The sequence below is a fragment of the Ctenopharyngodon idella genome, chromosome 17 (genome assembly GCF_019924925.1).
Source record: "Ctenopharyngodon idella isolate HZGC_01 chromosome 17, HZGC01, whole genome shotgun sequence".
NCBI lineage: Eukaryota > Metazoa > Chordata > Actinopteri > Cypriniformes > Xenocyprididae > Ctenopharyngodon > Ctenopharyngodon idella.
The window spans coordinates 25,556,024-25,571,441 of NC_067236.1; the positions used below are offsets into that span (position 1 = coordinate 25,556,024).

At 37.6% G+C, this 15,418-nt stretch overlaps 1 protein-coding gene across 1 annotated transcript in view; it reads right to left on the reverse strand.

Moving 5' to 3' along the window:
* si:dkey-288a3.2 (protein phosphatase 1 regulatory subunit 37) overlaps positions 1 to 15,405 on the reverse strand; it is a 57,456-nt gene extending 42,051 nt beyond the window's left edge. The window contains exons 1-6 of the mRNA XM_051868626.1: positions 14,783 to 15,405; positions 11,719 to 11,816; positions 5,420 to 5,465; positions 2,916 to 3,016; positions 2,112 to 2,231; positions 959 to 1,106 (exon numbers count right to left, since the gene is read on the reverse strand). Coding sequence (XP_051724586.1) covers positions 959 to 1,106; positions 2,112 to 2,231; positions 2,916 to 3,016; positions 5,420 to 5,465; positions 11,719 to 11,816; positions 14,783 to 14,912 — 643 coding nt within the window. The 5' untranslated portion in view covers positions 14,913 to 15,405. The remainder of the gene's footprint in view (positions 1 to 958; positions 1,107 to 2,111; positions 2,232 to 2,915; positions 3,017 to 5,419; positions 5,466 to 11,718; positions 11,817 to 14,782) is intronic.
* Positions 15,406 to 15,418: the final 13 nt, after the last annotated feature.

Sequence of the window (15,418 nt, forward strand, 5' to 3'; positions counted from 1 at the left end):
TTCACATCATGTTGTTCTAGGAACTTAATTATAGGAAGTAGCCACCAGGGTGGTTCCCGAGAACTAATGTTCCCCTAGGGCCATTTTCCTGGTTGCATTCGCACCGCAAGTAGGAACTGACGTAAACTGCGCTTTTTGCTGTGACTTTTATTTTGACGGCACTGAGAACAGCTCAGCCAATAGCTCTTCATTAGTTTCTGATCTGTTTAACAGTCTTGTCTAATACGTTATTAGATAGAACTGTTATACAAAGAAAGTAGACAGTATATGAAAATGTATTAGCTTTTGCCGTGTTGTTGATGCCCAATGTGGCTAGCTGAGCAGAAATACATAATCATGTTTCGCTTGGACCGTTCAAAGTCGCGCTGGATTTTCTCCATAGCGTAAGCTTGAGTGGTCCATCTATCACCGTTTTCCATGTTTGTAGAGTTAGTTTGTAGAGTAAATATACTGTATAGGCTGTGTACACGGCTTTTTAAAAATGGCGGGTGCTGGTGTTTTGCGTTCATTCGACCAATCAGCATACACTTACGTCACTGGTAGTTCCTTTTGTGCTGGGTTAGACCTTTTACACTCCAAAGTATTCGTGATTCACCTCTCACAACATAATATGCTCTAAACATACCTCTTAAGCATGCAGTGTGAACAATGTAAGTAGATATTTTTTGATGTAATCATGCCTTTGAATGATTATGATATTGTGGCACCGTAATCGTAATCGCGATTAGAAATTTGATTAAATGTACAGCCCTATCACAACTCCATTTCATGCCAACTTTAATGGAGAGCAAACACATAAAGAGTCAAATAATGTAGTTGACCCCATTTCCCACAATGCACCTGTTAGCATAATTTGCATTTCACAGCACAGGGTCATATTCTCAGGCCGCTAGCACCCAAACTTTCTTCAATTGTTAGCTCGCATACACTTCAAGTGGATGGTGTGTGCTGGGCATACCAAGTGTGAAGAGAGGTTTGCCACTCAGGCAGGTGTTTTCAAGGTGTAGCACTGTCAGCCTGCTGGTGAGAAGGGCTTTTGACAAGGCCTGTGCGGCGTAGTCCACCATGGGCATGTTGCAAGCATCTAGCCTCCACAGGCATCCACTCTGAAGAGACCAGACAGCAAACCATCAGAGAGAGAGAGAAAGAGAGACTCAGAGGTCTGGTTTTGCCCTCGCTGCGGACTGGCCTCTCTGTCTCACCCTCTCTCATCAAAAACCACCCTGTCTACAGAAGCAGAAATGTCAAAACCAGAAAACAATTCTGACGGGAGGTTCCCAAAGATCTGCAGGCCATTCCGGAGTTTCATTTTTAAGTCCACCACTTCAAAAGTGTCCAGATTTTTTTCTTCTTTCCCTTTCTTGGGAGATTTTGATTGATCTCATATAATACTGCCTGAGAGCATGCCTTTGGTTTTTACCATTGAAGTCCTCATCACCATAAGGTGATGCTGTCTTTCATCTAGAGCTGTTTCTAAATGAACACATATTGTCAGGAGTTTTATGAGGACTATAATGATGTCCATTAAAATCAAAGTGTGAATGAGGCTTTATTCAGCAGTGCGGACATTTTCATCTTTGATGCATGGTAATGCATTGCTTCCAATTCAATCTGAATACCACTATGAGGCATCGGTTCACACTTGATGACACATTTAAAACATGAGGTGTGTTAAAAAAATGAAGGCAACGTTTACATAGCATTTTTTTGTTGTTGTTGTTGAATTCATTTACTTTTAAGATAAAATGTCAATTTAAGTTGCCATAACTTAGAATCTGCCATAATGTTAAGATAAAATAAATCGAATATTTAAAAAAAGAACATTTTTAAAAAGGCGTTAGAAATGCAAATCTTTATAAGTACTTACATGGTTCAATTATTCAACTTATTTTGTTTATTAACAAATCAGTTTTTGGAAGAATCTTTTAAGCGTAAGACTCGTTCATTTACACAGAATTATTTTCTAAATTAAATAATCATTTGCACAGTGTAGTGTAGGCTACTAATAAAATGTTTAAATGTTTTAGCATATAACTTATAACTGAATTACATATGTCACAACCCATTGGGCAGTAGGATTATATGTGCAGTGTGTAAATATTTAAATTTACCTGTCGAAGGAGGTGTGACAGTGAAAGCCAACCTGAGAATCCCATGCCTGAGTTTGATGACATGTCGAGGTGCGTAGCTGATTCGTAGTACAAAAACATATCCAGCAAAGATGATGCTCCCTTTTATGAGAGAAAAAAAAATCAATATCAACAAGTAAACAGAAGCCTGACATTAAAAATTTATATTTTTGACAAAGTTTTTGGGGCGGACACAAGTCTGGCGTCAGAGTTTGGTTCGCTTTGGCTGGCGGCGGCGCGGATGCTGCAGAGCACATCATCGGTATGCGACCGCTGATGATGAATCAACAGTGCCACTGCAAAAGAAGTCCTATTTTACCCGATTATGAAATCCTAATGTAATGTAACGAGATAAAATGATCGTCTAGCGTGAAATATTGGTAAGAAAACACGTCTTCCAGTTGCACGCGTTAACATACACCGCTCAACCAATGTAGTCAAAACAAATGACTCGAGCCGCTGGCTGGCTCCTTTAATGAATCGTTCAAAAAGACTCTCAAACTCGAGATATCATTGGAATCATTATCAAATCAAGTTAGTAGCATACTTTTAATGATAAATTGTAAATGCATGTTAAATAAAATAGGCCTGCATTAAAATTATATATTATTAATTTTAGCCTTTCATATTTATTTAGGCCAATTTAAAGGTGGTAGTACTTGATGATGCTATCATACTGCAGTTCAGAAACAGGCCTATTTTTGAAAATTAAAATTGACACGTGACCCAGCAATTGAACAAAGTGTGAAAACAGCCTTTGTGAAAAGCAAATGTTCATATACTTACATTTTCCTCAAGCTCGGCCCCCTGCAGACTGATAAAATCAAATTTCACTGATTTCAGGATCTCTTCAAGAGATTCGCAGGAGCAATAATCTAACCGTTCACCTGGAAAAGCAATCAAATTGGAGATACCACTTTTTACACTTTAAATGACCCCTGGACCAAGTGTCAAGCACATTTGCTGTGACAAATTTCGTATAGCACTGGATAAACTAACATACACAGTACACAATCTCTGCTCCTCCATATAGTGAGACACATTAAACACTAACACACATAACATGATCACGTCTGATCCCCTCCCTTCAGTGGAGGAGACAATCAAAGAGCTTCTGATTATGCAGGAACAGATGACTTTTAAACAAAGCCCTGAGAAATACTTTGATGGCCACAGCAGTCCGTCTATATTAGACACGCGTTGCAAAGGCCCCCTTCCCCTCATAAACTCTTATCTTCTTGGTCGGGGAGAAGCCAGATCGCTCAAAGCTGCATGTTGGGGAGATAATAATTTATTCATCATTAGCATAATCATTTGTAATTTTTTTTTTTTAACAATAATCACTTAACTGTACCATAGGAAGGGGGGATCAGAAATCCCATTTTTCTAATCCCCTCTGCCATGTGCAGATAATGACACTGAGACTTGGAGTTAGATGCCATCAGTGTGTGACAGGGCGCAGGAAGCCAGAACATGCTGACCCGCACTTCAAGCTCACTTCTACTGGTATCAATAACCGCTGTTTCAGTCATCAAAGGGACAGCATTTTAATCCCAAACTAATGCCCTTCAGCATCGGCATGTACATTTCAATTAACAGGCTCGTCAAAGTTCTGATCTTATCAAAGTGTGGTAGCTAAAAAGTACATTTGCGGTTCACTTAAACCACACTTCAGGGATAATGGGAATAGGCTCTCTTTCTACAGCTAAGCAACTTAAAACACAATACAAACTAGTTTAAAATACAGATAATGTAAATATAAAAATCAGAGATGGAACATAAATCAGTTTAGGTTGTCAATATGACAATAGTCAAACTTACTACAGGGCTGTCTGAAATATGTGATTCTGTTTAATCAAGTTACGTTATCTCATCAGATCGGGTTGAACTATTTTATTTATTTTTTTTTTTTTTTTTGAGGAAGCTTAAAGGGTTAGTTCACCCAAAAATGAAAATTATGTCAGTTATTACTTACCCTCATGTCATTCCACACCCATAAGACCTTCGTTCATCTTCGGAACACAAGTTAAGATATTTTTGATAAAATCCAGTGAGGCCTCTATTGCCAGCAAGATGGCTGATTTCAACACACTGCTTCGAAGCTTTACGAATCTTTTGTTTCGAATCAGTGGTTTGATCGCATATCAAACTGCCAAAGTCAAGTAAACTATTGAAATTTCGAAACACTTATGACATAACGAAGCCTTGTTTACTGAAATCACGTGACTTTGGTGCTCCGATCCACTGATTCAAAACAAAAGATTCGTAAAGCTTTGAAGCAGTGTTTTAAAATCGGCCATCACTAGATATTGTTGAAAAGTTTTTTTGGTTTTTTTTTTGGTGAACAAAAAGTATTCTTGTTGCTTTATAATATTAAGGTTGAACCACTGTAGTCACATGAACTGTTTTAAATATGTTTTTAGTACCTTTCTAGGCATCTGAAAGTGTTAATTATCTTGCTGGCAATGGAGGCCTCACTGAGCCATCGGATTTTATAAAAAATATCTTAATTTGTGTTCCAAAGATGAATGAAGGTCTGACAGGTGTAGAACGACATGAGGGTGAGTAATAACTGACAATTTTCATTTTTGGGTGAACTAACCTTTTAATTTGGCTCAGTCATTTATTTAGGGTCAAACAATCTCTCAACCAATGGCATGAGTTTGGGGCACACTATTATTCTGGGACGCCTCAAACTTGATTGAGACAATGTCATTTTGTCAAGATGTTCATTTGTGCTTGTTCATCTTGTCTCAATTCCAAAAGTAAAGGGTGTTTGGGGCAGTGTTTTACTTATTCATCGTGTTTACAATTCTGAAAGAATGAAAGCAGTTATGACTACATATTCTTATGGCCCCATGATTTCCAGAACAAAAAGACTCATAGGCTAGGTGATTCCTCATTTTAGTACAGCACAAAAGGGCAAATTACTTGAGTTTTACAACTGAAGAAAAGATAAACAAAACATCTGATTGCTAAAATGCATGTTTGAACCTTCCATTATGTTGTCACGGTTGGTGTGCGTCTCCTCCCAGAGTTGTGTCTATGAATTTGAAAGATGTTCTGTTTGTTTTAGGATCGCGCGGTAGAGCGTTTACAGCGGGTCAGACTAGTGATTCCAAATACGTGCTGATGGAAAGATGAATAAAGCTGGAATACCTGGACGGATGAAGGGATGAATGTCTCAGGTGAAATGATAAATGATTTTTCTGGTGGTGTTTAGCTTTTTCTAAAAAAAAAACAATAATGCTGTTCAAGAGGGATAGCAAAATAATAAATATTGAACTTACCTGACAGGTCAAAACACCTGGCTCTGTCTGTAACACAAGTAATTTGCTGCATGAAAAAGAGACAGACAGATCAAAATCAAGAGATGTTTGTACTCAGAAAAGATTTTCATGGTTTCAATATTTGCTATTATTGAATATTTCAATATTGAAAGCAAGAATTATGAATTTCACCGATGCTTATGACCAGTGTTGGGGGTAGCGCATTACAAGTAACATGAGTTTTATCAGAGCAGATTACTTTTTTCAAGTAACTAGTAAAGTAATGCATTACTTTTAAATTTACAACAAAATATCAGAGTTACTTTTTCAAGTAAGTAATGCAAGTTACTTTTTTTACCCATTTATTGATTGACAGCTCTCTAGTGTCAGAGAGAAATCGAAAGTGCAGAGGCGTTGTGTGTGTAAACAGGATGGTTATTCTAGACTAGATCTAGACTAAATGTGAGCATCCATTTACTCATTTACTTCTCCTGCATCCTGTATTTCAGAATGGCAGCACAGCTGAAAGTCTTGATTGTTTGAGCTGCGCCCTCTAATGTACAGGTGTGAATTTGCATTTCCTTCAGCCTGACGCTTATTCATTTCACTTTTGGTGTTAAAGGGCCTTAACATTTGCCAAAAATATAACTTTTTTTGTTGTTATACAAACAAACAAACAGATGTAAAAAAAATAACGCAAAAGTAATGTAACATTGCTTTCCATAAAAAATAACCAAGTAACGCAATTAGTTACTTCTTTAGTGAGTAACGCAATATTGTAATGCATTACTTTTAAAAAATAACTTTCCCAAACACTGCCTATGACAGCTATACACTGTAAAATGTTTGGGATTAACTTGAAAACTATGATTTGTACAGTAACATCTAAATAAAATTAAAATAAAATGTAATTAAAATTTAAAAAAGCTGCAGTCAGTAAGTCTGTTTGCCTCTTTGTCGCCATCTCTGTTTGAAACCTGCAATTGCAGTTATTTGCAGAATTATCATCTTTACGTGGGTTGTGCATCGACACGGCTCCTCAACGCAGATGAATCCGATGTTTGCTGTCAGTCACCGCACCAATGGATACTGTACTTCAGAATCACAGATTGTAGTCTTGAAAGTTTGACCAAAATAAGAATTTTCACAGGAAAATGTCATCTGAAGTAAGTAACAAATCTGCCACTTTTGTTCTGACTAAGAAAAAAAACATTACAATAAATCATGCTACCAATCAATTAGCTCAGATAATGTCAAACCTTGCAAATTATTATTATTGTTACTTTGTTCTCAAATTGTTAATGTTAACAACATCAGCATTGCGTTTCAATTTCTGTAGCCACTCCGCAGTCGGAAGTCTTTTGCTTTTGACTATGGGTGAATCTCCAGTTCTCCTGATGATTGTTATTTTGATCTTTCTGGATTACAATCCGCCATCAAAATAGAGGTCTGCATTCCCGCAGCTCTCCCACAGGAATCGATAAGATTTCTTGTTGCACGGGATTAAATTTTGAATGAAAGGCAGATTGCGGTCAGTAACTATAGTGTACTTTAGGCGGGAGCGGGCGGTCTGACAATAACCCGGTCGCTCCCGAGATGCTTTGACATCAGCGTATCTGTGCTTGAACTTGAAGTGAACAAAACTTTCTGCAGTGGTGGCGTTCACATAGTCCCCAGTTCCCTGTCCTGAGAAACCTTGTAAGATATGTTCTTTGCATTAGAGGTCTGCGCGAGTGCACCTTTGGAGAACATTCAACCTTTGTGATCAGATTTTGGAGGAGAGACGTTCAGAAACGGTCGTCAGTCTGCATCATTCTGTTCTTGCGTGGATGTTAAAAAAGATTTAATTTTGCAGTATAGCTAGTAAGCCAACAGTTTTCATTTATGTAGCTATGTTTGGCGTAGCCTAGTTTTGAGGGACACATTGTAAGCTATTTAGCCTATTTTTCTCTGTGATATTTAGGCTATTATTCTTTGTGACATTTTTTCTCTTGACATTTTTTAGTGTGTTGACAGCATCATAAGACAAATAACAAATGAAAATCTTGTATATGCTATGCAACATTTTATATTTGTTATCCCCAATCACTCTCTTTTTTTAAGGGAAGTTTAAATGCGAGATTCTGGAAACGATTTAAATTTAGCAGGACCCGTCGAGTCAGGAAGAAAATCACATGTGGATAGCGGGTGAACACAGAGTGAATTTTAGGCAGGAGCAGGTGCCTGCAGAATAGAACCTGTAGAATAGAACGAAAAAAACAGTCCCGTGCAGACCTCTACATCAAAATAATAAGTTTGATTATTCCAGCTGCTGTGAGAAAAGGCTATAAATGATCCATCACCTGCAGCATCCTCCACATGCGATATAGCCTAATACCTGGGACTCGTTCTTTATGTAAACAGACATGACGTAATGACGCAAAGACGAATGGCGGCATGCTCGAATTTCCCACGGAAACCTACCAGTACCACCTGAATTAGGGTGTACTCACACTAGGCGCTCTGAACCGTGCCCAAGCGCGCTTGACCCCCAAAGCCCGGTTCGTTTAACAAGTGTGATCACTCTGTTCCGTGCCCGGGCGCGGTTCGTTTAGCCGGCCCTGGCCCGCTTGGAAGAGGTGGGCCAGAGCGTGGTTCAGTTGGGCTCGAGCGCGGTTCGCATGCAGTGTGAGCGCAAACCGTGCCAGAGCACGGAACAGTTAGTACTTTTGTGTGCGCTACTGTCATCATTATGACGCCAAACATCTTTATTACTACTCTGATAGCACACTAATCAATTCATGTAATTAATTTGAGTGTATTTGGGTTTATAACAGGTCTGATTCTCACCTTATTGATGAACAGGAATTGTAGTTCCTCCATTCCTCCATTAACGTCAGCTGCCTTCGTAATAATCCTCTGACAGATGCTACTGAAAATCGCTGCGCGGCATACATTATAAATAACCTATATATTAGGCAGTATCTTAGTGAAAGTGCATTTCTTCCTGTTTTCTTCCATTCAAAAAGTTGCATCGTATATGACGTAAGCGTGCTCCGGCCTGGAACATTAAAGGCAATGTGAGTGTGGGCCAGCGGGGGAGTGGGGACAATCGCGCTTGGGCTCGGTTCAAGGCAACCGTGCCTAGTGTGTGTACACCCTTAGAAAACATTATTACAAGCTTACCGTTGTGAATCAGGCTCAGGTAAGGAGATAGTTTTGAACAGTGTCTAGTTATTGCTCGAAACTTGATTTTGGATGATTAAAAAAAATCATAATTAAAAAAAATTATAAAAAAAGTTACAGATTGCAACTTTAACAAAACTGTATCAACCTGACTACACTGACCAAAGGTCAAATTTAGAATTGTTTAAAAGAACATAAAAATGTCAAAATACTTATTGCAGTGGTCTCTATTTAATAAAGATTATACACAGGATGTTTCCTGTACTTAAAAAAAAAACAAAAAAAAAACATACAGGTCCCAATTTATATTACAGTGTTCATGTTATTGTGCATTTGTGTGGTAGGCTACCAATGAGCTAATGTTTTTAAGTACTTTGTGGAGCCTGTAATTATACAGTCACCATTATACCTCAAACAAAATGTAATCATCAACATTTGAAAGTGACACGCACAGTTTATGTTAATTTCAAGTACGTCACAGCACAGATCATTTTAGCTCAATCTGGCAATCTAGCCGCTAGACTGTAGCTAGCAGATGGCAGTTAGCATCTATCAGGCAACGGACTGATGAAGTCCCTCAGTCAACCTGCTGTAAACACGAACGGGACGTCATATGGGATTTTGCGTTTAGAGCAAAACAAATTAAGCATCGCAATGTGCAAACGAACACTCTCACGGTTTAATGTTGTTCCGAAAGAAAAGTCTCAACAAGGATGACTTAAGGCCATGGATTTGTACCTCTCCTTCTTTGTTTGATGTTTTCCATCTTAATAAATGTGGAAACTTCTGAAGCCCTTTGCTGCTAAGCAATGTTCTGTGCTGTGTATTGAGGAAAATGAAATGACAAAGTACAAAATGCATTGATGTGTCAGGAGGGAGAGGACAAAATGAAGTGATAAAAAGAGCTTTGCTTCCTCCAGGCAGAACGGGACACAGCTTATAAACTTGACTTCCACAGACGGCATCTCAAGTGCATTTCCAATTCTTCACTCGAAGACTCCTGGAGACCCACTCCAGCGCTCTGCAGTCTGGGTGGCTTTGTATTAGCAACTGTTTGAGAGCATATATTTCTCCTTTTTTCTTCATTTAATTAGTTGAAAAAATTATTTCGAAACATTTTATACAGTAAAAGCTCTCAGGGATTAAAATCAGCCGCACATTTTCCTTTCAGCATCTTTTCTGCAATAAAGGATAAATTATTTAAAATAACACGACCTTTTATCTCACACCCTTTGAAGGCAGCAAATTAAAAATGTAAATTGGGATCTAATTAATATGCAAATATATTCATTCCCAGTTAACAATTAGCAATTAAACCTGCAGTGTCTAGAAAGAGCATAGACCAAATTAATAACTTAATTTATCATTAACAAAATGAAAATGTACACAATTTTTTTTATTTTTAAAAATGTTACGCTGTCTCCCTGGCTCTTCATCAGCACCAGAGCCAGGGAAAAAAAAAAAACACATTTAATTGAACAATTTGGTGCTTGTCAGAGAAAATGATAAATAACTAGCCCTAAAAACAACATGATTGGCTACATGGATGGTGACTGCAGCTTTACATCTTCAGACAACTGGGGAAGAAATAAACATGGCCATTTCATGCAGTAACGAAAAAGATCATTGCGAATCCTCATAGTCTAGAGGGTGCGATGGACATTAAAGATTAAAAGTGAGAAAGTTATTTATACTCTACGGTGTTTAGATGTGAGAGATTGTGAAATTCTACTCTGTATCGGCGTGGGGGGAGGACAGTTATTTCACTTCAGACACTCTGTGGCTTTCTGATGAATGTTCAGCGCTCAGAGCTAAGCAGCTCGACAGAGTCAGGCTGGGAGCAAGGATGTTTTTGGGGAGCTCTGCAGTGCTGCATTCGCTCTAATGGGAGGACGGTTCAGTCTGAAATACAAACTTCTCACAAAATCTACGCCTTATACTGCAGGGAGATGTGAAATGCTGAATCGTTTGATGATGCTTCCTCGGCTTCTGAGGCGAGCACTCATACTGTATGGGGCGCTTCTGTAAGTCTTTTCTCTTTGTTATTTTCTGTTACTACAATTGCCACCACCTCCGACAGGATTTGCACTTCAGTGGCGGTGACACTTCAACAAACGTTACTCATTTACAAGCCCCTGGGATAGTAACTCATATCAAGAAGTTTCTGTGTGTTCTGAGACGGAGTGGACACGGAAAACTTCGAATGAGGAAACTTCAAGACCGAGCTTACGATGCTAAACAAAGAAAATGGGGTATATGTGAGGGTAAAAATAGTACAAAGCATTTAGCCTGTGTTGAACTAAGGAGGCCTGGGGTCCTTCACACAGGCCTTTTGTTTGTTTACCACTTCTATGAAGACGTAACCAGAAGCAATACTGTTTTCTCAAAAAAAAAAAAAATCAAAGAATAGAGAAAGCCCACGGGTACAATAAAAGCTTTAAATAGATTTCAGCAGCCATCCTCTTGGGATGATCCTGCCTGAAAAAAAAAAAGCACCTAATTTGATAAATATGCTCTTTAAGCAGCAAATTTCATTTAGCAGTCTCTTATTAGAAATTCACACGCAGTTCTCAACTAAATATCCTTCCTTTTAGCTTCTGCTTAAGCATACATATTTCACCCTTTTAGGGGGACCACCTACATTTCTTTCAAATGCGGTGGGGTTCATTAGCGGCGTGGAGATAATGCCGAGAGTCTGTTTAATGTAAGCACTGCTAAGTCCCTAATTTTCCACAAATAATTCTCCTTGATCTAATCGTAAATTTATGCAGAAGAGAAACCGATGCTCTTAACGTTGCTGGTCAATGTAAAATAAGTGCGGAGCTTGAATTATGCATGCATGCTTGTGTGTGTGTGTGTGTGTGTGTGTGTTTCTTATTTCCTTTCATTTACCTGTTTGTTATTGTCTTGCTTTTTTAGTTCAATAAAACGTGGTTGGCTAATTAACCTGCTCCCTAAGAGGGATTAAAATGTGTTTATTTTCTTTTCATCCTCTTTCTTTCTTTCATTTCAAAGTTATTTTCACCAAATAATGTTCATTACACATAGCTATTTCAAACCAAATCTTCTGCACAAATAACCTAATATTAGCAAGAAATCAAAGCATGAGAAGTGCCGTGTTTTTTTTTAATGCACATTATTCCACTGTACAGTACCTTTAATTGATCAAGAGCCTTTGGGTTTGGTTTCACGTGGTGCTTTTCACAGCTCTGCTTGTAGGCCAGAATTATATCTGTCAGACTGAGACTGTCAGCTAAAACAGAACAAACGTTAAACACACATATTAGAGCCACATCAAGAATATTCCATTTTTAATTCAAAAAAAAAAAAAAAAAAAAAGAGGAATGAATTAACTTCATGAGATAGGAATTAGAAAAGTCCTGCATTTACTTTTTTTTTTTTTTTACCTGATAAGTATATGCATGTATATTATACATAAGATTGTTTTAAAACAAATTATTAATTTTAGTCATAAGACTTTGCTACATTACTACAAAAAGTCTATTTCACATAAATGATTTTCTGTTGAACTTTATGTTCATCAAAGAATCCTGAAAAAATCCTGGTCTTCTGTGATTCATATAATGGAAGTCAAGTATGGAAGCCCGTTTCCGCCACTAAAAAAAATAAAAAAATAAAAACAGAATTCTGACTTTTTTTTCTCACAATTGCAAGTTATAAAGTCAGAATTCTGAGATATAAATTCGCAATTACGTGATATAAAGTGACAATTCTGACTTTTTTTCTCGCAAATCTGACTTTTTTTCCTCACAATTGTAAGATATAAACTCACAATTGTGTGAAACTTTTTTTTCTTTTTTCTCGCAATTCTGACTTTTTTTTCTCGCAATTGCGAAACTCGTGAGATATAAACTCGCAATTGCGAGATAAAAAGTCAGAAGATAAAAAATTCGCAATTACTGTTTTTATGGGGGGGTTTTTTGTTTGTTTGTTTTTTGTTTGTTTTTTTAGTGGCGGAAACGGGCTTCCATAGTAGTGCCGTCACTTTGAGATAAAAAACAAAACAAAAAAACATTAAGACAAAACAAAATGAATACCCCAGACGATTGAGGTCTTAAGAAGCGAAACGATCAATGTGTGCAAGAAACTGAACATTATTTACAGCATTATTACCTGTAATCCACAGCCTTGGCAAACGGTCCTGAGTGGATTCACAAAAGTCTGGGGTGCGAGCTTCCTGTTACATAATGACGCAGGAGCTTAAATGTTGCGAATCTATGAAAAGTCAAACTTCCCGATTGAGATCATGCATATAGGTTGCGGTAAGCACAAGTGCAATTTTGACGAACAATACAACACATGCGTGTCTTCCCTCGCTGTTGTAAACAAACACAGTGTCAGCTCACGTGTGAGTTTGCTCCTGGCATACGTCATTATGCGACAAGACCGTTTGCCAAGGTTTTGGATTAGAGGTAAAAATGTTGTAAATAATGATCAGTTTCTTGCATAGACCGATTGTTTCACTTCTTAAGACCTCAGTGTCAGGAGCCACGGGTATTAATTTTGTTTTGTCTGCATATGTTTTTTTTTAATCTCAAAGTGACGGCACCTATTGACTTCCATTATATCAGCGTTTCTCAAAGTGTCAAATAGAGACATGACAAGTGGGGCGCGACAAACGAGAGGAAATGTGGTCATTTTTGTGCCCATCTCTATTAAACTTTTAAACGGTACGGTCCCACATATGGGATTTAGAACGTTCAGAGACGTCACTTAACTGCCAGATTCAAACTGCTTTCGCGCTTTGGCTGGCGCTGAGCCAGAGACGGACGCGCTCAGCAGCGCTTGTCATTTATCACAACTATGCAGTGTTTTCAACAACATAATGTTTATTTTAGGTTTCAGACATTTAAATATACATAAGTACTAGTAAAACAATACATTTAGAGTTTGTAAAGTACACACTGATGTCTATGGAAGCAGCAATAACAATCAATTCTATAATTTACCGACGTTTTATTCATATCTGATACACATAGTGTAAATAACTATAAAGTTTACTATTTTCTCCAAGATCACCGGCCACTTACTTACATGAATTTCGGGAGAAATTGATGAATTCACGTGCTGTAACTGACAGGACTCTCTGACCTGCTGCGCAAACAAACATGGCGGCGCCCATCTCGCGTTATAGATCAAGATAATTTATTAACGTTTTTAAACGACAAAGCACAGTCACTAACACATATTTGAGAATCGGAATATCAATGCTTATGGTAAGAAAGTTTGTGAATATTTTGAATAAAAAAGGAGAAACGAAATAAAAGCGTTACATCTGTCAAGCATGACGCGTCGCCATGGAAACAATAAGGGGAAACGTTCTAAAAAAAATGGTCGAGTTAAAAAACTCAGCTAGAATAATATTTAATTTATATATAATACATTATAATGCAAAGTGATAAAATAATTGCACTTTTATTTTCTCTATTTGAACGTTTTTAATGCTGTTATTTGATGTTATTTTTTTTAAATGTGATGTTAATAAAATAAATGTTAATATATTTTAACAGTTAAACTTAAAGCCTAGTTTATTATCATTTTGTTGGGGCGATTGGGGACAGGTGGGCCTCGGAACCCTTCCCCACCTCCAAAGTGGGGAATAGCAGAAAAAGTTTGAGAAACACTGCATTATATGAATCACAGAGGACCACGGTTTCAGCTAAAAATCTTCTTTACTGTTCTACTGAAGAAAACAAGTCACCTACATGTTGGATGGCCTGAGGGTGAGTATATTAACAGCAATTTTTCATTTTTTGGGTGAACTATCTCTTTAAGCAGCACAACTTTTTCAGCACTGATAATAATAAGAAATATGTTTCACCAATTCAGCATATTAGAATGATTTCTGAAGGATCATGTGACACTGAAGACTGGAGTGATGATGCTGAAAATTAAGCTCTGCTAACACAGGAATAAATTACATTTTATAATATATTGAAAATTGTAATATAGCCTACAGTATATTAAAAATTCACAATATTACTATTTTGAATGTATTTTTGTCAAATACATTTAGCCTTGGTGAGCACTGAGACTTCTTTCAAAAACATAAAAAAAAATTTTACTGACCCCAAACCCACCAACTATTAATGTATAACTATTAATGTTGTTTTTGTGACAAATGTGTGATGTTACATGAACAAAGACAAGCACAGCTGATCTGAAGAGGCCGTCAGCATAACATCAATGCCATCTTACCCTCTTGAAGTTGAACCCTGCTCTCCACAAAGTCAGACACCACCTCCTCATCTGGGGGAAATGATACACGTTTTTCTCTGCCCTCCTTCACAGACAGAGATGTTGTGTCTTCCTCTGAGTGCCCTGTCATTTTTCTGCAATGAGCGATGTCCCGCAAAGTTGACTAACCAAAATTTCCATCAATATGTAGCTCTGATGTCATGTACTTCTATGTCAGACACCCCATTAGCTCAGACATCAGTCCTCTGAACTATAAAATCCATCATATATGATAACATCTCTGGACACATCATGTTTCCCTTATTGCTGCAGAAACCAAACCATGAAATGTCCTCCAAAGTCTGCTTCTGTCAATTCTTGTGTCATTCTTTTGTAGACTAATAGTCACTAGCCAAAAGAAAACCTAAACTCGCAGCATAGCACTTCTACAAAACAGTTACAGGATACCACATTACATACTCAATTATTCATGAATGATGTGCCTCTCAACGCTAGTAGAACTCTATATAAGTCAACATCAAATATGCACAGGGGGAAACAAAGCCTAAAATATTTTTTTGAGGGTTACACACTGTTGTAAATACACTTTAGATTAAATGTGTAACAGTATGAGAGAGTAAGACAAACTCAAAAGTT